General features: G+C 45.9%; 1 protein-coding gene across 1 annotated transcript; it reads right to left on the reverse strand.

Annotated features, from left to right (window-relative positions):
- Positions 1–11609: 11609 nt before the first annotated feature.
- Positions 11610–12991, reverse strand: LOC131280805 (proteasome maturation protein). Its single transcript, XM_058309313.1, is given in 2 exon segments — positions 11610–11760; positions 12669–12991. Coding segments are annotated over 2 exon segments (450 nt in total). The 5' UTR covers positions 12968–12991.
- Between the last annotated feature and the right edge of the window lie 8229 nt (positions 12992–21220).

A 21220-nucleotide genomic window follows, 5' to 3' on the forward strand; every position in this document is an offset into this window, starting at 1 on the left:
TGTTGGAAATTGAATTATGTCTCCCACAAAAGACATGTTCAAGTCTTTATTCACATTCTGTAGGGTAAACACACTTACAAATAGGACATCTGAAGACGGTATTATTAGTTAAGGTGTGGAGTCATTCATGAATATGCTCTTTGAAGACCCTATTAAGATGAGACCAAGTTGAATCAAGGTGGGCTATATCCATATTGTTAAAGTCCTCATAAGGAGAGGAATCTAAACACAGACCGAGGTGACTGAGCAGGAGACATAGAAGCTGGAAGGAGAAGCGATGTGATGGAGGCAGACTTGCAAACCAAAGACCTTAAGAACCTTAAGGTGTAGTAAGCCAGCACCAGAATGCTACACACTTAAGGAATAAAGCCTTGGTTTTGCACTTCTAGCTTCCAAAACCATGAGACAACAAATTCCCATTGTTTAAGTCAACCGTTCCTGTGGTATTTGTTATAGCAGTCCTGGCAAATGAAAAAGGCCAGGCTGTATAAGGACAGGGTGAAAAACCAGAGACAAGGAGGACCACAAAGAGCAGGAGTTCCAAAAGAGAAGTAATGTGGGCATGTTGAAGGCAGAGGTGGGGTGGAAAGAGACACCGAGAGGAAGGAGTGATATCTTTGCTAAAGGGGACGAAGAAGCTAAAGAGAAACTGCCTACCTCACAATTACTAAAAGCCAAGCTTAGGTGCCACTGAAGTCCCATCCATGTCTACATTTCCTTCCCCAGAGAACGAAGATAGAAGAAAAGCAACTGTATCCCCTTCCCCCATATTCAGGCCTCCCAAAGGAGGGAGCCCTTAGGAACCCAGTGGGATCTAAGGTCCTTCACCTCCCGCCTGCCCTGCCCCCAGCCTCCAACCTCCACACTGTCGCTTTGGTTTGGTTTTACCTTTGGTAGTGCTCTATTCTTGGACACATCCTGCAGATGGAAAATATAATGTCTTTGGATAATAGCCAACTCTTAGCCTAACCCCTAGAAGCTTACAACTGCATTAAACACACACATACATACACACACACACAATGTCATCAACATGGCAATGTGACACATCCCCTTGAAAAGTCTCCCCTCAGAATCAACTAATAAAAGGACATAACTTGCTTGAAACTCAGGATGACAATATAGACCAGAAAAGGACTCTAAAAACACTGAATTGAGGAAAAAGAAAAATAATCTCCAAAATCAGGTAAGAGATTTTCATCTCAGACCTTCCAGTCCAGACTCCTTTCCCTCACTTGGACCCCTGCAATGTAAGAGTTGCACAGAGGCAGCATGGCCTGGGTGCCTTCTGCAGTAGATACAGACCATGGAGCCACACACAGTGAGTTAGAATCCACACATATCAGGCACACGGACCTAAGTCCACAGAGACCCAGGGCAGAACACAAGCAGCTGTGGAGGGAGAGGGAGGGGGAGAGGAGGGGAAAGGAGGGGAGGAGATGGGGGGGATGGGGAGGAGGGAGGAGGAAGGGAAGGGGAGGAGGAGGGAGGGGGAGAGAGAGACCATCGGAGAACAGTCAGCAAGAGGTTTGCACACTCAGTCCCTCCTTGTTTTCAGTAGGATTCCTTCACATATCTGGTTAAATTTATTCTTAGATATTTGATTCTTATACTTGTTATTGTAAATAAAATGTTTTAATTGATTTCATCCTCAGATTGTTCATTATTACTGTATAGAAACATTACTGATGTGTGTTGATCGTGTGCCCTGCCATTTTGCTAAGTTCATTTATTAGTTCTAATAGCTTTGTCGTAGAGTTTTCAGGACTTTCTACATGTAGGATGGTGCCACTGGCAAGGAGGGAAAGTTCTACTTATTCTTTTCTGATTTGTAAGCCATTTATTTCTTTTACTTGCCTATTTGTTCTAAAGTCCCAGTACAATGTTCAGTAGCAGTGTTGACAGTGTCTTGTTCCTGACCTTAACAGGAAAGCTTTCAGGCTTCCACCATTGAGTATGATGTTAGTGGTGAGTATTTCAATCATGCCCTTTACCACGTTAAGAATGTTTCCTTCTATTTCTGGGTTTCTGAGTGTTTTTCATCAAGGAGTGTTTAGTAATATTAAATGGTTTTTCTACACTAATTGAGATGATAATGTGTTCTTTCCCCTTCATTCTATTAATGTGGTATATTGCACTGATTTTCTTATGTTGAACCACCCTTACATAGCTAGGGTAAGTCCCACTTGTGCTGCATCAACACTGTATTAGTTACCTAAAGGAGTGCTGATGCAAAATACCAGAAATCTGTAGGCTTTTATAAACAGTATTTATTTGGGGTAAAATCTTACAGTTACCAGGCCATAAAGTATAAGTTACTTCCCTCACCAAAGTCTGTTGCCATGAATTGGAGCAAGATGGCTGCCAACATTCAGCCTTCCTCTTCCTCTTCCGGCTCCATGGTCCCAGCGTCTTCCAGTATCAGCTGTAGGCTGGGATAAGTCTCGTGTCTCTCCTGGGGTTCATTTCTCTCTGGGATGCCTCTTCCCAGGGCCTCTGCCATGTCTAATGGAGCCTTCTCTCTTTCCTCATGTATCTACTTCTCTGTGTGTTTACTTCCTGGGGCTCCAGAATAAAAAACTCCAACTCTTTCATCTGCTGTGTGTTTTCTCTGTGAGTCCCTGCCCACCAAGAGGGAGGGGACTTGACATCCTACTGATGTGGCCCAATCAAAACCTTAATCATGGGAAACAGACTTGGCCCAATGGATAGGGCATCTGCCTACCACATGGGAGGTCCGCAGTTCAAACCCCGGGCCTCCTTGACCCATGTGGAGCTGGCCCACATGCAGTGCTGATGCATGCAAAGAGTGCCCTGCCATGCAGGGGTATCCCCGCGTAGGGGAGCCCCATGCGCAAGGAGTGTGCCCTGTAAGGAGAGTGACCCAGCGCGAAAGAAAGTGCAGCCTGCCCAAGAATGGCGCTGCAAACATGGAGAGCTGACACAACAAGATGATGCAACAAAAAGAAACACAGATTACCAGTGCTGCTAATAAGGATAGAAGCAGTCACAGAAGAACATGCAGCGAATGGACACAGAGAGCAGACAACTGGGAAGGGCGGGGGGCAGTGGAAGGGGAGAAAAATAAATTTAAAAAATAAATAAAATCGAAAAAAACAAAAAACCTTAATCATAACTTAATCAAGTAAAAGTGAAACCTCTGAATCCAATATAATCTATTATGCCCAGAGGAACAGACTAGTCTAGAAACATAATCCAATATCTATTTTTGGAATTCATAAACAAACTCAAACAGCTACACTCCACCCTCCGAATTCCAAAAAGGTACTACAATATTCAAAAAACCTTATTTCAGTAACAATACTAGTACAAAATCATGTCACAATCCAATTTAAATGAATAGTTCATCTTGGGACAAAGTCATAAAATCGCCAAACTGCTACAGTGCACATGTCCAAAATTCAAGTGCTTATACATCCAATAGCACTTTCTTTTCGCAAGAGACTCCCATCTGTGTAGGTAGGAGTCACTGAGACCTGTACTTCCATAGGTCTGACAAGTTCCATTGGCCTCAGTGATAGAAGTTTTGTCACTGCATGTTTCTGACAAATTGGTCACCACAGGGTCAGGAATGGACTAGGAATGGCATGTGCACGGTGGTTTGAAAGGAGTTGGGGGCCTTCCAGGGAATGAGCGAAGCTCAGCAGGCTGGGGCATTGCCAAAGGCTTGAGGGAAAACCCCACTGAGGATGTCTTACTTGGTGGTGTGTCATAAACCAAGCAGAGGCATGCCTTATTGGAACTTGCAGGGGCCCTTGATCCTTAGCCTCTGGTCAGCCAGACAGATGATCTGGCACTACCAAGGCCAGATCACCTTCCAGTCATGATCCTGGCCCTCAGGGGCACTGAGGGAGCTGGTGGCATTGAGGAGGGGCCCATTTTCCTGGAGCTGGGCACTAGGGGACCTCAGGCCCTGCAGCTGGACAATGCTCCCCTGTCCTTGCTATGTAACATGATGCTTGAGGCACCAGGCTGCAGGAGCTGGAACAAATGGGGTTATACCAGCCTGAAGACACCTGATGTCCTCTGATGTCAGAAGGTAAAGAGTACTTGCATGGGAGACTGCCTGGTAATACCAGGTGTAGGCTTCTGACATCTGTGTGCCTGTCTTTCTCTCTTCTTTTGGCTGCCACACCCACAGCATGGCTTCCTCCAGTGAAGGCCTCCAGGACCTCTGCCCCTGCAGTGCACTTGCATGGAGGCCTCCATTGTGCTTACAGTCTCAAGGCCATGGAAAGTCCAACTCAAGGTACCATAAGAGGTCCTTTCTCACCAAAGTCAGCTGCCACGGGTTGAAGCAAGATGGTGGGGATCTCCTTGGTATTTCAAATCAGTAAGGCCTTACAATATTTGTCCTTCTGTGTTTGGTTTATTTCACTCAACATGATATCTTCAAAGTTCATTCATGTTGTCACATGTATCAGGACTTCATTCCTTTTTATGGATGAATAATATTCTATTGTATGTATATACCACATTTTATTTATCCATTCATCGGTTGATGGACACTTGGGTTGCTTCCATCTTTTGGCAATTGTGAATAATGCCGCTATGAACATCTGTGGGAAATATATGTTCAAGTTCCTGCTTTAAATTCTTTTGGGGGAAGCGGATATGGCTCAATTGATAGAGCAGTCACTTACCACATGAGACGGTCCAGGGTTCGATACCCAGGGCCTTGTGACCCATGTGGTGAACTGGCCCATGTGCAGAGCTGCCAAGCGCAAGTAGTGCTGTGCCACGCAGGGGTACCCCCACACGGGGGTGCCCCACATGCAAGGAATGTGCTCTGCAAGAAGAGCCACACTGTGTGAAAAAAGCGCAGCCCATCCAGGAATGGCACCACACACACGGAGAGCTGACACAGCAAGATGGTGCAAAAAAAAAAAAAAAAAAAAAAGACACAGTTTCCCGGTGCTGCTGAGGGTGCAAGCAGACACAGAGGAACACATCACAAATGGACACAGAGAGCAGGCAATGGCGGTTGGGGGCAGGGGGGAGCGGGAAGGGCAAAGAAAGAAAATAAATCTTTAAAAAAATAAATAGATAAAAATAAATTCTTTTGGGTATATACTAGTAGTGGGATTGCCAGGTCATATGGGAGTTCTATACTTAGCTTTCCCAGGAACCACCAAACTGTCTTTCACAGTGGCTGCAAAATTTTATATTTTATTGGCAGGTTTTTATTACTGATTCAATCTCTTTACTTATTACTAGTCTGTTCAGATCTCCTATTCCTTTGAGTAAGTGTAGGTAGTTTGTGTACTTCTAAGACTTTTTTCCATTTCATCTAGCTTAGCTAATTTGTTGGCATACAGTTGTTCACAGTATCCTGTTTAATCCTTTTTATTTCTGTATTATCCACAGTAATGTCCCCCTTTCACTCTTGATTTTAGTTATTTGCATTTTTTTTTTTGTCAATCTAACTATAGGTTTGTCCATTTTATTAATCTTTTCAGAAAACCATCTTTTGGTTTTGTTGATTTTCTCTATTGTTTTATTTATATTTACATTTTATATAAATTGAATCATACAATATGTTACACAATATATTTAGTTTATAGTAACACAATCATACAGTATTTGTCCTTTTGTGTCTGGCTTGCTTCACTCAATGTAATGTCTTCCAAGTACATCCATGTTGTCATATGCTTTGCAAATTCATTTCTTCTTACAGCTGCATAATATTCCATCATGTGAATACACCACATTTTGCTTATCCATTCATCAGTTAATGGACACTTGGGTTGTTTCCAACATTTGATAGTTGTAAATGATGCCACTATTAACATCAGTGTGTAGATATCTATTTATGTCACTGCTCTCAGTTCTTCTGGGTATATATCCAGTAGTGGTACTACTGGGTCATGTGACAACTCTATATTCAACTTCTTTACAAACTTCCAAACAGTTCTCCACAGTAGTTGTACTATTCTGTTTCCACCAACAGTAAATAAGTGTTCCTATCTCTCCACATCCTCTCCAACATTTGTAGTTCTTTTTTTTTTAAGATTTTTTATTTATTTCTCTCCCCCCCTCCCCCCCCCCCATATTTTGTCTGCTCTCTGTGTTCATTTGCTGTGTGTTCTTCTGTGACTGCTTCTATCCTCATCAGTGGCACTGGGAATCTGTGTTTCTTTTTGTTGCGTCACCTTGTTGTGTCAGATCTCCGTGTGTGTGGCACCATTCCTGGGCAGGCTGCACTTTCTTTCATGCTGGGCAGCTCTCCTTACGGGGCGCACTCCTTGCGCTTGGGGCTCCGCTACACGGGGGACACCTCTGCACGGCAGGACACCCCTTGCGCTCATCAGCACTGCGCGTGGGCCAGTTCCACATAGGTCAAGGAGGCCCGGGGTTTGAACCGCGGACCTCCCATGTGGTAGGTGGACGCCCTATCCATTGGGCCAAGTATGCTTCCCTCTCAGTCTTTTTAATAGTGGCCATTCTGACAGGTGTGAAATGATACCTCATTGTAGTTTTGATTTGCATTTCCCTAATCATGAGTGATGTTGAACATTTTTAATGTGTTTTTTTGCCAGTTGTATTTCTTCTTTGGACAAATATCTATTCAAAGTCTTTTGCCTACTTTTTAATTGGGTCATTTGTCTTTTTATTGCTGAGTTGTAACATTTTTTATATATAATGGATATTAAACCCATATTGGACATGTGATTTCCAAAAATTTTCTCCCATTGAGTGACCATCCTTTTCACTCTTTTGACAAAGTTCTGTGAGGTGGAAAAGTGTTTAATTTTAAGGATTTATCTATATTTTCTTTTGGGTGTAAGGTCCAAGAAATCGCCACCTAACTCAAGAACTTTAAGATGTTTCCCTACATCTTCTAGGAGTTTTATGGTCCTGGCTTTTATATTTAGTCTTTGATTTTTAGTATATTCTTGCATAGGGAGTGAGATGGAAGTCTTCTTTCATTCTTTTGGTTATATATATCCATCCAGTTCTCCCAGCACCATTTGTTGAAGAGACTGTTTTGTACTGTTAACATGGACTTGGTAGATTTCTCAAAAACCATTTGACCATAGAGGTGAGAGTTTATTTCTGGATTTGCAATTCTATTCCACTGATTGGTGTATCTAACTTTCTGCTAGCACCATGATGTTTTAACCACTGTAACTTTGTAATATGTTACAAGGTCAGGCTGTGAAATTCCTCCCATGTTGCTCTTCATTTTTAGAGTGGTTTTGGCTATTTAGATGCACATTCCTTTCCAAATGAATTTGGTAATGCCTTTTCTATTTCTGTAAAATAGGCTGTTGGAATTCTGATTGATATTGCATTGAATCTATAAATAAGTTTGGGTAGGATTGACATCTTCATGATATTTAGCCTTCCAATCCATGAACATAGAACATCTTTCCATTTGTTTAGGTCGTCACTGATTTCTTTTAGCATTGTTTTGTAGTTTTTTGCATATAGGTCCTGTACTTCTTTGATTAAATTGATTCCTAGGTATGTGAGTCTTTTGATTGCTATTGTAAATGGAATTTCCCCCCTAATTTCCTCCTCATATTGTTCAATACCAGTGTACAAAAACATTACTGATTTTTGTGTGTTCATCTTGGATCTTGCCACTTTGCTGAACTCATTTATTAGCTCAAGTAGCTTTGTCATAGAAATTCCAGAGTTTTCTGAATATAGGATCATATCATCTGCAAATAGCGAGAGTTTTGCTTCTTCTTTTCCTATTGGATGCCTTTTTTTTTTTTCTTGTCTAATTGCTCTAGCCAGAACATCTAGTACAATGTTGAATAACAATGGTGACAGTGGGTCTCCTTTTCTTGTTCCTGGTCTTAGTGGGAAATCTTTCAAACTTTCCCCATTGAGTACAATATTGACTGTGGGTTTTTCATTTATACCTTTTATCATATTAAGGAATTTTCCTTCTATTCCTATCTTTTGAAATGTTTTTATTGAGAAAGGATGCTGGATTTTGTTGAATGCCTTTTTGCATCAATTGAGATGACCATGTAGCTTTTTCCTTCAATTTGTTAATGAGGTGCATTACATTGATTGACTTTCTTATGTTGAACTAGTCTTGAATACCAGGAATAAATCCCACTTGTTTGTGATGTATAAGTCTTTTGAGATGCTTTTGGATTTGATTTGCAAGAATTTGTTGAGAATTATTGCATCAATGTTCATTAGAGAGATTGGTCTGTAATTTTCTTTTCTTGTAGTGTCATTATCTTGGGTGATGTTGGCTTCAAAATAAGTGTTGGGTAATTTTTCCTACTCTTCAATTTTGGAAGAGTTTAAATATCTGGTCCTGGACGTTTCTTTGTTAGGAAATTGTTTTTTTTAAATCTGGTTGTGTCATCTTTTTAGTGCATCACTTCATCACGTGGGGGCCTGTTCCTCTCTATGCCATGCAGGGACCTGCACCTCTCTGTGCAGGTCTGGAATGCCTTTCTTTTTTTTTACCAGGATGCCCCATGGATTGAACCTGGGTGGTCCATATGGTAAATGGCAGCTCAATTGCTTGAGCCACAGCTGCTTCCCTATTAGGAGATTTTTGGTGATGGATTTAATCTCTTTAAATGTGATTGGTTTGTTAAGTTTTTGTATTTCTTGTAGCATCAGTGTGGGTTGTTTGTGCATTGCTAGGAATTTGTCCATTTCATCTAGGTTGTCTACTTTGTTGGCATACAATTTCTCCTAATATCCTTTTATAATCCTTTTTTTCCCCTGTGGAGTCAGTCATAACTTCCCCCCTTTCATTTCTGATTGTATTTATTTGCATCTTCTCTCTTTTTTTCTTTGTTAGTCTAACCTGGGGTTTGTCAATTTTATTAATCTTCTCAAAGACCCAGCTTTTGGTTTTGTTGATTTTCTCTATTGCATTTTGTTCTCAATTTCATTTATTTCTGCTCTAATCTTTATTATTTCTTTCCTTCTGCTTGCTTTGGTTTTGGGGCAGTTTGATATTATTGATGAATTCCAAAAAGAAATACTGATTATGTTTGTAAACTGGTCTGTTCCTCTAGGCTAGTGATACCCTTAGATTGTATTGAACTAAGAGATTTTGCTTTTACTTGATTAAATTATGACTAAGGCTTTTACTGGGTTATGACAGTAGGATGTCAAGCCCTGCTCCCTTGGTGGGTGGACACTCAGAGAAAACAAAAGGCAGAGTAGATAGTTGGGGTTTTGATCCTGGAGCCTGGGAAGTAAGCACTCAGAGATACAGGTATGTGAGGAAAGAGGGAAGCCTCCATTAAACACAGGAGAGGCCCTGGGAAGAGAGATGAGTCATTCCCCTGATATCTTACAGCTGGCTTTGTGGAAAGAGCAGAGCAGCTGAGCCCAGAGAGAAATGAACCCTGGGAGAGAGACAAGATTTATCCCAGCCTACAACTGATATTGGAAGAAGCTGGGACCATGGATTCTTGGGAGGAGGAGCTGAACTCTTGCAGACATCGGCCGCCATCTTGTTCTAATATGTGGCAACAGACTTTGGTGAGGGAAGTAACTTATGCTTTATGGCCTGGTAACTGTAAGCTTCTACCTCAAAAAAATACCCTTTATAAAAGCCAACAGATTTCTGGTACTTTGCATCAGCACCCCTTTGGCTAATACAGGTTTGCTGTTCTTTTTCTAGTTTCTCCAAATGTTCAGTTAGATCTTTGATTTCAGCTTTGTTCTTTTTAATATAAGCATTTAAGGCTATAAATTTCCCTCTCAAGACTGCCTTCATTGTATCCCATAAGTTTTGATAAATTGTGTTTTCTTTTTCATTTGTCTCAATATATTTACTGATTTCACTTGCAACTTCTTCTTTGACGTACTGATTATTTGGAGTGTGTTATTTAGCCTCCACATATTTTCAAATTTACCTCTTTCCTGTCTATCATTGATTTCCAGTTTCATTCCATTATGATCTGAGAAGGTGCTTTGTTTAATTTCAATCTTTTTATACTTATTGAGAACTTCATTGTGACCTATTATGTGGGCTATCCTGGAGAAAGATCCGTAGGCACTTGAGAAAAATATATAACCTGCTGTGTTTGGATGCAATGTTCTGTATATGTCTGATAGGTCTAACTTGTTTATCATATTGTTCAAGTTCTCTATTTCCTTGTTGATCTTCTGTCTAGTTGTTTTATCTAATGATGTGAGTGGTGTGTTGAAGTCTCCAATGATTATTGTTCAGATGTCTATTTCTCCCCTCAGTTTTGCCAGAGTTTATCTCATGTATTTTGGGGAACACTGGTTACATGCATAGATATTTATGACTGTTATATTTTCCTTATTAATATCCCTTTTATTAATATATAATAGCCTTCTGCATCTCTTATTACTTCCTTGCATTTAAAGTCTATATTGTCCAATATTAGTATAGCCACCCCTTCTCTCATTTGGTTACTATTTGTGTGGAGTATCTTCTTCCAACCTTTCACTTTCAGCCAGTTTGTATCCCTTGGTCTAAGGAGAGTCTCTTGTAAGCACCATAGGGATGGCTTTTTTTTTTTTTTTTACCCATTCTGTCAGCATATAAATTTTTTTCTCCCCTCTCCCCACCCTGCTGTTTTTGCTGTCTGTGTGCATTTGCTGTGTGATCTTCTGTATCTATTTCTCTTTCTATCTTCTCTTCTGATCTTTCTCCTCTAGGATTCACCAGGATTCAATCCTGGGGACTTCTAATGTGAACAGAGGTTCCCTGTCAATTGCACCACCTCAGTTCCTGGTCTCTGCTGTGCTTCATTTTGACTGCCCCCTTTGTCTCTCTTTTGTTCCATCATAATCTTGCAGCGTGACTCACCTGCATAGGCACTGGCTCACTGCACGGGCACTGGCAGGCCACATGGGCACTCAGTTCGCCACACAGGCATGGTTTCTTTTTTTCTTTTTTACCAGGAGGCCCCAGGGATCAAACCCAGGTCCTATATGGTAGGCGGAAGGCCTCTCACTAGAGCCATATCTGCTTCCCTATATCTTTTGATTGGGAGTTTAATCCATTCCATTCACATTCAATGAATTTAATTATTTACTGTAAATGCATTATTTACTTCTACTTTTATTCTTTAGTTTTCATATGCCATATCATATTTTTGTCTTTTTATTCTTTTGGTGATATTTTCTGCTATTCTTTCTTCTCTACTCTCCTCCAGGCCTCTCTCTCTTGTCTTTTTCTTTCAGGCTCTAACACTTACTTTAATATTTCCTGCAAAGGTGGATTCTTTCTTATGAACTCTCTTAGTTTCTGTTTGTGAATATTTTATTCTTACCTTCATATTTGAAGGGCAATTTTGCTGGATAAGGAATTCTTGACTGGAAGTTTTTCTCTTTCAGTATATAATTGTATCATATCACTGTCTTCTTGTCTCCTTGGTTACTGGGCATCCTTGCTATGTGATGGTTTACTTCTCCTTTGCTGCTCTGAGTTTTCTCTTTATCTTTGACATTTGACATTATTAGTACTATGTGTCTTGAAGTAGGTCTATTCAGATTTATTTTTTTATTTTATGTTTTTCTCATGTGTATTTTTAATGTTGTGTTTATCAAATTATAGTAAGAAGACAACTATAAACAAGCTGCAGTCACTCTATTCTTTTCCTTAACAGCACAAATGATTACAGTAAACCAAGTTTATATTAAACCATCAAGTGTGGTTCTCCCATTGTTTCACTTTGTGATGGATAATTAAGAATATCTTCAAATCCAATAGTCTCATCATTACCCCTCAAAATATCCAGTGAAAGGTTTGAGGTTGTGCGGTCACCCCTCGGGCTGAAGTGTGGTTTGCTGGCCTGGCAGGGGAGCGGCCGCGGTAGGCCTAATTCCGCTGCCCCCATAATAGGGTGGCTGGTCGGACTCACCGCCACCCCTGAAGGAAGCTCGGCATGGGCGCAGAGTGCCCTCGGGTCTCCCCTTCTCGGCAGCCATGCTTCCGCGGCCGCCCCTCCTCCCGGATGGCGCCACCCGCTGCCTTGTGGGGCGGCACCCTTCTTCTTCGTTCTCCCTAGGGCAGAAAATTCCAGTCTGCCCTTTTCCCCTCCCCCGACAGCAGCAACAGCCAGGTGTGGGCGGAAAAATCCAGCCCGCCCTTTTCCCCTCCCCCGACAGCAGCAACAGCCAGGCGTGGGCAGGAAACTCAAGTCTGCCCTCCACCCCAGCAACAGCAGCCACCAATCCCTAAACCCTGCCCCTTCCCCCAGCAACAGCGACAGCCAATCCCTAACCACCACCCCTCCCCCGTCCGGTACCGCCCACTGACCTTTCGCCGGCAACCAATCAGAACAGGGCGTGGCTTCGACCAATCAGCCTTCCCCAGCCCCTATAAAACTGTTGCCTCTCCCTCAGTAAAGTGGACTTGCGTGTTTACCTTGTCTCCACGGTAGTTCTTCTGCCGTGCGCCCTCCAGTCCTGAGAGCCCCCGACAAGGGCCTGGCCTCCCTGTCCCCAGTTCGTCGCCTGCTTCTCCGGGCGACCCCTTCGTCGCCGGCTTCGCCGGGCGACCCCGTCAGCCGAACCGCGCAACCCCTTGTGAGACCGATCCCTCGTCTGCTGCCAGACCGACCCCTCGTCCCAAGTGGGACCGACCCTTCGTCCCAAGCGGGACCGACCCCTCATCCAGAGCTGGACCGACCCCTCGTCCGCAGCCAGACCCCACCTCTACCGACCGAGCAAACCGTCGCAAGGTTGGAAGAAATGGAAGCTGCTGAGCCTGCTGCACTGCCTTGAATTCCATCTGTAATTTTAGGGGAGCAAACAGACCCTGAATGTTTCTCAATATGGAAAAATTCATTTTATCTTGGTTGAGCTGGAAATTCTTTTCTGATAATTCAAGAGGATGACTGGGCAAAAGTTCATTTTTCACACATGGAAAACCTTTCCGAAGAAGATCTTGACTTTCAAAAGGGCCACTTGCTGAAAGTTCAGTAACTGGAATGCTGTCCTTTAGCTGAGATCCAAGTCCTCTGGCATTCATCTTCAGTCCACTGTCCGCAACACCTCCCAGATTTATTTTGATTGGGGTTCGGTTTACTTCTTGGAAATGTAAATTCATTTCTTTCATGAGAGTTGGGAAATTTTTACCTACTATTTTCTCAATTACTCTTTCTGCCCCTTTTCCCTTGTCTTCTTCTTCTGGAATTCCCATTATATGTATGTTGTTGTGTTTTGTGTTATCATTCAACTCCCTGATCCCCTGCTCAACAAACCCCAAATACCACCCTAATACCAAAGCCAAATAAAGATACTACAAGAAAAGTACAGACCAATTTCTCTTATCAATATAGATGCAAAAATCCTCAATATACTAGCAAATCAAATCCAACAGCATTCTACAAAAATTATATACCGTGATCAAATGGGATTTATTCCAGGTATGCAAGGGTAGTTCAAAATAAGAAAACCAATTAAGGCAATACACTACATTGTTGCCGCCTTTCTCCGCCCCTCCTCTCCTTCCAGCCCCGCCACCCTTCCCGCCAGTCCTGCCCATATTACCAACCTACAATCTGCCCTCTTCCCCAGTAACTGCTTACGGCGTATTACCAGAGGTCTGCCCCCCCAGTTTTAGCCAATCCGCAGCCACCCCTCCGCCCTGCTCTCCCCTTCATACTCCACCCCCTTCCCTGCCTATATAACCAAGTGTACTTCCGCAATAAAGCAGACCTGTTCTTGCGCTCAAGCGGTCTCCGTGGTTTTTCCTCAACCGCGCGTCCCCCACGCCTGGAGAACCGGTGTTCCCTCTTGGAGCACCCCCCGCCGGCGGTTTGGCAGGAGCAAGCCCCCCCGACTCTTTGGCCTGAGCGAGGACGAAACCCTCACGCTCAGCTACAACTGGCGCCCAACGTGGCAGCTCCTCCCCCGGCCCCTCTCTGCTGCTGCTGCTGCTGTGATTGTCCTCCTCTCCAGGTAGGGACCCCTCGCCCGGACGAGCCCCAAGGGACCCCTCGCCGTCGTCCCGTCCCTATCCCGTCATGGGCGCCTCTTTGTCATTGCGTCAGGCGCCACAAGTCAGGGCCCTTGCTGCCCTGCTCGATGCCAATGGAGTCCGCGTCTCCTTGCGGCAGCTCCAAAAGTACTGGGATCTCTTGCTTCCTTTTAATCCGTGGCTCGCCACCTGCCAACTCTGGAGCCCGGACACATACTCGCGACTCATAGATTGAGTCACCTCCGCCATGGAGCACGAGAAACGCACCTTCCCAGCAGGCCTCTTACCCGTTCTCGTTGCCATTCGCGCCTGTCTCCTTGGCGCTCCAACCGAAGCCGTTTATGAAGCTTCTCCCAAACGGCCTCTAGACTGTGATCCCGATGAGCCCGCCGACACTGACTCTCTGTCTGACCAACTTGCTGCTGCTCTTGAGCGCGAACCTCCCCGCCCGAGCTCCCTGCAGCCAACAGAAACCACTCCTGCCGCTCCCCAAGATGGCGGACTTCCGCCTTCTTCCCCCACTTCTGCCCAAGATGGCGCACATCTGGCTTCTTCTCCGCCGGTATCCTCCTTCTCCCGCCTCTACCCGCCTCTTCCTGCCCAGTCAGCATCCGGTTTGGGCCCGGAAGCTGCATGGTCACCATCTTCCACTAAACTGGAAGCGCCCCTCACGCCATTTTGTCTGCCACCGGATGTGGCTGCTCCACCATCTTGGCCGGCACCCGGAAGGGTCCCGCCACCATTTTGTTGTCGCCCGGAAGCCGCTAAGTCGCCATTTTCTCACCCATGTTCCGCTTATCCCTCGCCGCCGCCGTACGGCAATAGCCCTTCACCTGCCCTGGCTGCTCCATCAGTCCCCAGTGCCGCGCCTTCTCAAGCCCCCCAGCTATATCTGTTGAATCCTCAGCCCACACAGCAGTGACCCCAAACTTGGTTACCCTTTACAACGGAAGAGGTCAGAACCCTCCGCAAAGCTGTAAAGGAAGACGGGATTGGCAGCCCTTATGCGCAACAACTACTTGAGGAGTTGGGGACCCAACTCATTCTCCCATATGACTGGATTGCACTAGCCCGTGCCATCCTGATGCCAGGTCAATTTATTGAATGGCGCTCCCATTACCAAGTGGCTGTTGACCGGCAAATCGTGGAGAATGCCCAAGCCGGCGTCCTCGATCCCTCTGACGCATACACGGGTACCAACAATTATGCAAACCCTCGTTCTTATCTCGAAATTGACCCAGGGTTTTGGCATCGGGTAAAAGTCCTCGTCCAGCGGTCATTCTCTCTAGTTTCCACCAAGCAGCCCACCAAGCTCACGCAGCTGCTTCAGGACCCCAATGAAACTTTCCCAGCATTTGTCGTCCGCGTCCTGGAAGCTTGTCAGCGGAAGATTTCCAGCGAGGATGCCCAGTTTGCACTGGCCAAAGAACTTATTATAGATGGGTGCCTTGCGCCGTTCCGGGCCATAGTCCTTCCCATATGCGACAAAGCTCTGCACGAATGGGTCCTTGCTTGCCATGACGTCGACCCACAAGTCAAAACACTCACCGCTGCCTTTACCTCTGCCATGGCTGTTTCATCCGGCCCCACTTGTCTGCTTTCGGTGCGGCCAGCCCGGCCACTTCATCCGCGAGTGCTCCCAGCCAGGCCCAGCGCCTCGCTCAGACCCGCCGTTGCGACGGCCAAGGGGCCCTCCTACGCCATGTCCGCGTTGTGGGAAAGGATATCACTGGGCCCACGACTGCCGTGCCGCCCAAGGTTCCCAGCAGCCTTTAAACTTCCAGCGGGGCAGGCCTCAGCCCCACCCCCAAGAGGCCCCCAGAAAAATTCCCAAGCCATAATGTGGACAATGCCCATCACACGCCGCCAGAAACCTTCACTAGAGCTCAAAATCAATGGGCAATGGTTCGATGGATTTCTAGATTCTGGCGCTGAAGTCTCCTGTGTTCCCTTCGAAATCACCGCATTCAATCACTGGCCCCTAGAAACCGGCCCTCAAGTCATCGGCGCCACGGGAGCCGCTACCTCCTGGAAAACATCCCAGCCTCTGCATTGGAGCGACCGAGAAGGCCATGAAGGCCAAATTCGCCCACTCGTCCTCTCGTCAGTCCAGACCATCTTATGGGGGAGAGATGTCCTCAGCCAGTTAAAGGCCCGAATCACCACAGAAGCCTTCTCAGCTGCGCTGCCTGCCCCCCTCCTAGGGGCCACTGCTCCCATCTCAAAACCTGACCCTATCCCTCTGGAATGGGACACAGAGGAGCCCATCTGGGTCGAGCAGTGGCCCTTGCCAGCTCACAAGCTGCAAGCTCTCTCTGCCCTCGTCGAAGAGCAGCTACAAGCAGGGCATATAGAGTCATCCACTAGTCCCTACAATTCACCAGTCTTTGTCATCAGCAAAAAGAGCACTGGCAAATACCGCCTTCTCCACGATCTCTGCGAGATCAACAAGCATATCAAACCAATGGGGTCACCTCAGCCAGGATGCCCACACCCCACTGCAGTCCCCCAACATTTTCATGCAGCAACCATTGACATCAAGGACTGCTTTTTCTCTATTCCTCTTCACCCGCGATACTGTCCGCGATTTGCGTTTACAGTCCCACGCACCAACAACCAGGGCGCAGCCCTTCGATTCCAATGGCGAGTGCTACCGCAAGGTATGCAGAACAGCCCAACCATATGTCAGCTCTATGTCAACCATGCCATTGAGCCGCTGCGCTCAAAGTTTCATCCAGAGCAAACATACATTCTCCACTATATGGATGACCTTCTCTTAGCAGCGAGCTCCAGCGCGCTCCTCAATGACCTACTCTCTGCAGTGATGACAAACCTTTCAAGCCTCGGACTTACCGTGCAATCAGACAAAATAAACCTCCAACCTCCTTTTCAATTTTTGGGCTTTCGTTTTCATCACTTCATTCAGCCCACAAGCCCACAAATTCATGTCTCTCACAAGATGACGCTGACTGAACTCCAACAACTTTGCGGACAAATCAATTGGCTTCGCTCGGCGCTGCCCATCACAACAGCGCAGATGCAACCCCTCTTCGAGCTCTTGCAGACCAAAGACAGTCCACCAACTGCAGCCACCCACAGCATCACCATCACTCCTGCTGCTCGAGAAGTCGTCCAGCAAGTTAGCGCCGCTCTGCAGCAGTGCCACCTGGAGCGGTTCTCCCCTAACCTTCCAATTTTGGCTTTAGTTCTGCCAACGCCAATCACTCCCACAGGTCTCTTGTGGCAAGATGGCCCTCTCCTTTTTCTGCATACGTCAAAGAGCAAACTCCCGAAAATCTGCCCTTTCATAAGGGCCTGGATCGCGCTGGCCACTGACTTAGTACTTCTCTCCATACAAACGTATGGCATCTCGCCACACACCATTGTTTGGCCTTTAGATGCCAAGGAAGTTACCTCCCTCATCATGAACAATGCCCAAATGCAGAGCCTGGTAGAGCTCTTTCGCGGCTCCTTTGACAACCACTATCCTCATCACCGATTGCTGCAGGGAATGTCTCAATTGGTGTTTTCCAACCCGTTCCGTCCATTGCCCACACGGAACCCGATCCCTTCGGCTATCACTGCCTTTAGAGATGCCTCAAAAACGGCGTTTGCTGCCATCATATACACTCCTGGGAATCCTGAGCCACGGCAACTGCTGTTCGCAAATGACTTTTCTGTTCAAGTGGGCGAGCTTCTAGCTGTTGCTGCAGTCCTTAACCTCCACCCAAACCAGTCTCTCAACATCTTCACTGACAGCCTATACACTCTTCAAGTGTGCCGCAGCCTCCCGCTTGCCACTTTCTTACTGGGTGACTCAAACATTGATCGAGCGCTCGCTTTCGTACAGCGACTTCTTGAAGCGAGGCAACAGCCCTGGTTCATTGCTCATATCAGAAGCCATTCTGGCCTACCAGGACCGCTGGCTCAAGGGAATGACCTCGCTGATGCTTCTGTGTCAAGCCGCCAGATGCCACACCGTCAGATGATGCCTCCATACAGCCTCGCGGCCGTCTTCTTCGTCCTGGCTTCCCTCGTTCTCCCAGCCGCCGCCAACCCGAGTCACCAGCCCTTCAATTGGACGCTCTCCCTCTGGCAACAAAAAAGACTCCTCGCCTCGAACGTAACCGCCTCCGCCCCCTCTTTCACTACTGATGTCGCCAACCTCACTGGACGCACGAACCTTCCGTCTTATGAGTGGGGGGGACACAACCCCGCTGCCACAGGTTCCTACATGTGCCCATCCTCCGCCAGAGGATGCCATGACCCAGTGCACTATTACTGTCCTCTCCTTTGTACAAGTTCACTACCAATGCATCGCCACCGCTGAGTCCCCCCCCCCGCCGTCCACCACGCCCCTTCCGCCCGCGCCACCTACTCCAGACCGCACGCCTATAGCTTCTTGTCTTCCTCCCCTCACTTCTCCCCAACTATTCCTCCCCCTCGGGTGAGGGATTCAGGGGCATCACGGGCCCGTTTCGCTGCCAAGGCTCGGCACGCGCCAGGCGCCGGCGTGCGCCGACCCTAATGGCGGGCACATGCGTCCTGGCCAGATGCTATGTCGTCCGCTCACGGCCAGCCGGTCCTCGTGGTCTCCCCCCACCCCTCATCCTATTCCAGTACCCGTCCTTATAACCTCCTTTTCCTCCTCCTCCTCATAATCCTTGTCTTTTGTTGCTGCGCACGCCGAGCCATTCACACCCACCGTGCGCACCAAAACTTGTTGCTTCAATTTCTTTTTAAAACAAAAGGAACAATTGTTGCCGCCTTTCTCCGCCCCTCCTCCCCTTCCAGCCCCCGCCACCCTTCCCGCCAGTCCCGCCCATATTGCCAACCCACAATCTGCCCTCTTCCCCAGTAACTGCTTACCTCAGGTCTATCCATCAGCTTCAGCCTGTCCACAGCCGCCCCTTAGCCAACCCTCCCTTCATCACGCCCCTCCCTCTACCCAACCCTATATAGCTAAGTGTACTTCCGTAATAAAGCAGACCTGTTCCTGCGCTCAGGCGGTCTCCATGGTTCTTTCCTAACCGCGCGTCCCCCACGCCTGGAGAGCCCCGGTGCTCTATCCCTGGAGCACCCCCCGCCGGCGGTTCGGTAGGAGCTGACCCCCCCCCCCAACTCTTGGGCCTGAGCGAGACTGAGACCTCCCCGCTCAGCAACACTACATTAACATAACAAAGGAAAAATTATCTCGATGTGGAAAAGGCACTTGATGAAACCATATCCCTTCTTAAATAAAAACATGTAGAAATCTAGGGTAGAATGAAATCTCCTCAAAATGATAAAGGGCATCTATAAAGAACTCTCAGCTAACATCATATTCAATGGTAAAAGACTCAGCTTTCCTGCCAAGATTGGGAACAAGATCAGAATGCCCACTGTCACCACTGTTATTAAACATTTTACTGGAAATTCTAGTTAGACCACTTAGGCAAGAGGAAAAAATAAAAAGGCATCCAAACTGGAAAAGGAGTAAAACTTTCCCTATTTGCAGATGACATGATCCTATATACTGGAAATCCTGAAAATTTCACAACAAAGCTACTGAAACTAATAAATGATTTCAGCAAAGTGGCAGGGTAAAAGATCATCTCTCAAAATTCATTAGTGTTTCTATATACTAGTCATGAAAATCTGAAGAAGATATATTTTAAAAATCCATTTACAATAGCAACTGAAAGAATGAAATATCTAGGAATAAATTTAACCAAGGATGTAAAGGACTATACACAGGGAAACGGACTTTGGCCCAGTGGTTAGGGCGTCCGTCTACCACATGGGAGACCCGCAGTTCAAGCCCCGGGCCTCCTTGACCCGTGTGGAGCTGGCCCATGCGCAGTGCTGATGCGTGCAAGGAGTGCTGCCCCACACAGGGGTGTCCCCCACGTAGGGGAGCCCCACGCGCAAGGAGTGCACCCATAAGGAGAGCCGCCCAGCGCGAAGGAGGGAGCAGCCTGCCCAGGAATGGTGCCGCCCACACTTCCCGTGCCACTGATGACAACAGAAGCGGACAAAGAAACAAGACGCAGCAAAAAGACACAGAAGACAGACAACCAGGGGAGGGGAGGGGAATTAAATAAATAAAAATAAAAAATCTTTAAAAAAATAAAAAAGGACTATACACAGAAATCAAAGAAGACCTAAATAAATAGAAAGATATTCTGTGTTCACGGATTGGAAGACTAAATATTGTTGAGATGTGAACTCTACTTCAGGCAATTTACACTGCAACTCTATTCCAATCATAATTCCAACAGCCTTCTTCGCAAAAATGGAAAAACCAGTATTCAAATTTATTTGGAAGTGTAAGGGGCCATAAAAACCAAAACCATCTTGAAAAAGAGGAACAAAGTTGGAAGACTCACATTTCCTGATCTTAAAACTTACTACTACAAAACCATAGTAATTGTATAGTCAGCAAAAAAGGTGCTGATGCAAAGTACCAGAGATCTCTTGGCTTTTATAAAGGGTATTTATTTCGGGTAGAAGCTTACAGTTACAAGACCCTAAAGAATCCAACTCAAGGTACCGTAAGATGTACTTCCTCACCCAAAGTCTGTTGCCAGGTGTTGACGCAAGATGGTGGGCGACGTCGGCAAGGGTTCAGCCTACCCTTCCCTCTTAAGGCACCATGGGTCTAGTTTCTTCCAATATCAGCTGTAGGCTAGCATAAAGCTCATCTCTCTTCCAAGGGCTCATTTCTTTCTGGGCTCAGCTGCTCTCTTCTCTTCACAAAGTCAGCTATAAACCATCAGGTGAATGGCTCAACTTTCCCCAGGGCAACAGTGTCAAAACCATGTCTTTTTCTGTGTATCTGTTTCCACCTTCTCCCTGAGGAAATGTCCATATATATAGCCCACTAAGGGGAGGTGGGTACTCAAATTAAGTTGCTCTGATGACATGTTCGAATCAAAGCCATAATCATAACATAATTTAATCAAAGGCATCTCAGCTGAATCTAATACAAAGGGTATCACACCCAGAGGAACAGACCAGTTTACAAACCATCTGTATCTTTTTTTGGAATTCATAAATAATATCAAACTGCCACAGAATCAAAACAGCATTGTATTGGCTCACAAACAGACATATAGACCAAAGGAATTGAATTGAGAGTTCAGAAATCAATCCTCACATTTATGGCCAATTGATTTTTTTCAAAGATTTTTTTTTAGTCATTTTAAGTTCATTTTTTAAAGGTTTTTTTAAAAGATTTTTTTATTTATCCCCCCCACTTCCTTCAGATAGTTCTCTCGTCTCTCTGCTCATTGCAGTCTGAGTCACATCCATTCCCTGTGG

This window comes from Dasypus novemcinctus, chromosome 13, assembly GCF_030445035.2.
Source record: "Dasypus novemcinctus isolate mDasNov1 chromosome 13, mDasNov1.1.hap2, whole genome shotgun sequence".
NCBI lineage: Eukaryota > Metazoa > Chordata > Mammalia > Cingulata > Dasypodidae > Dasypus > Dasypus novemcinctus.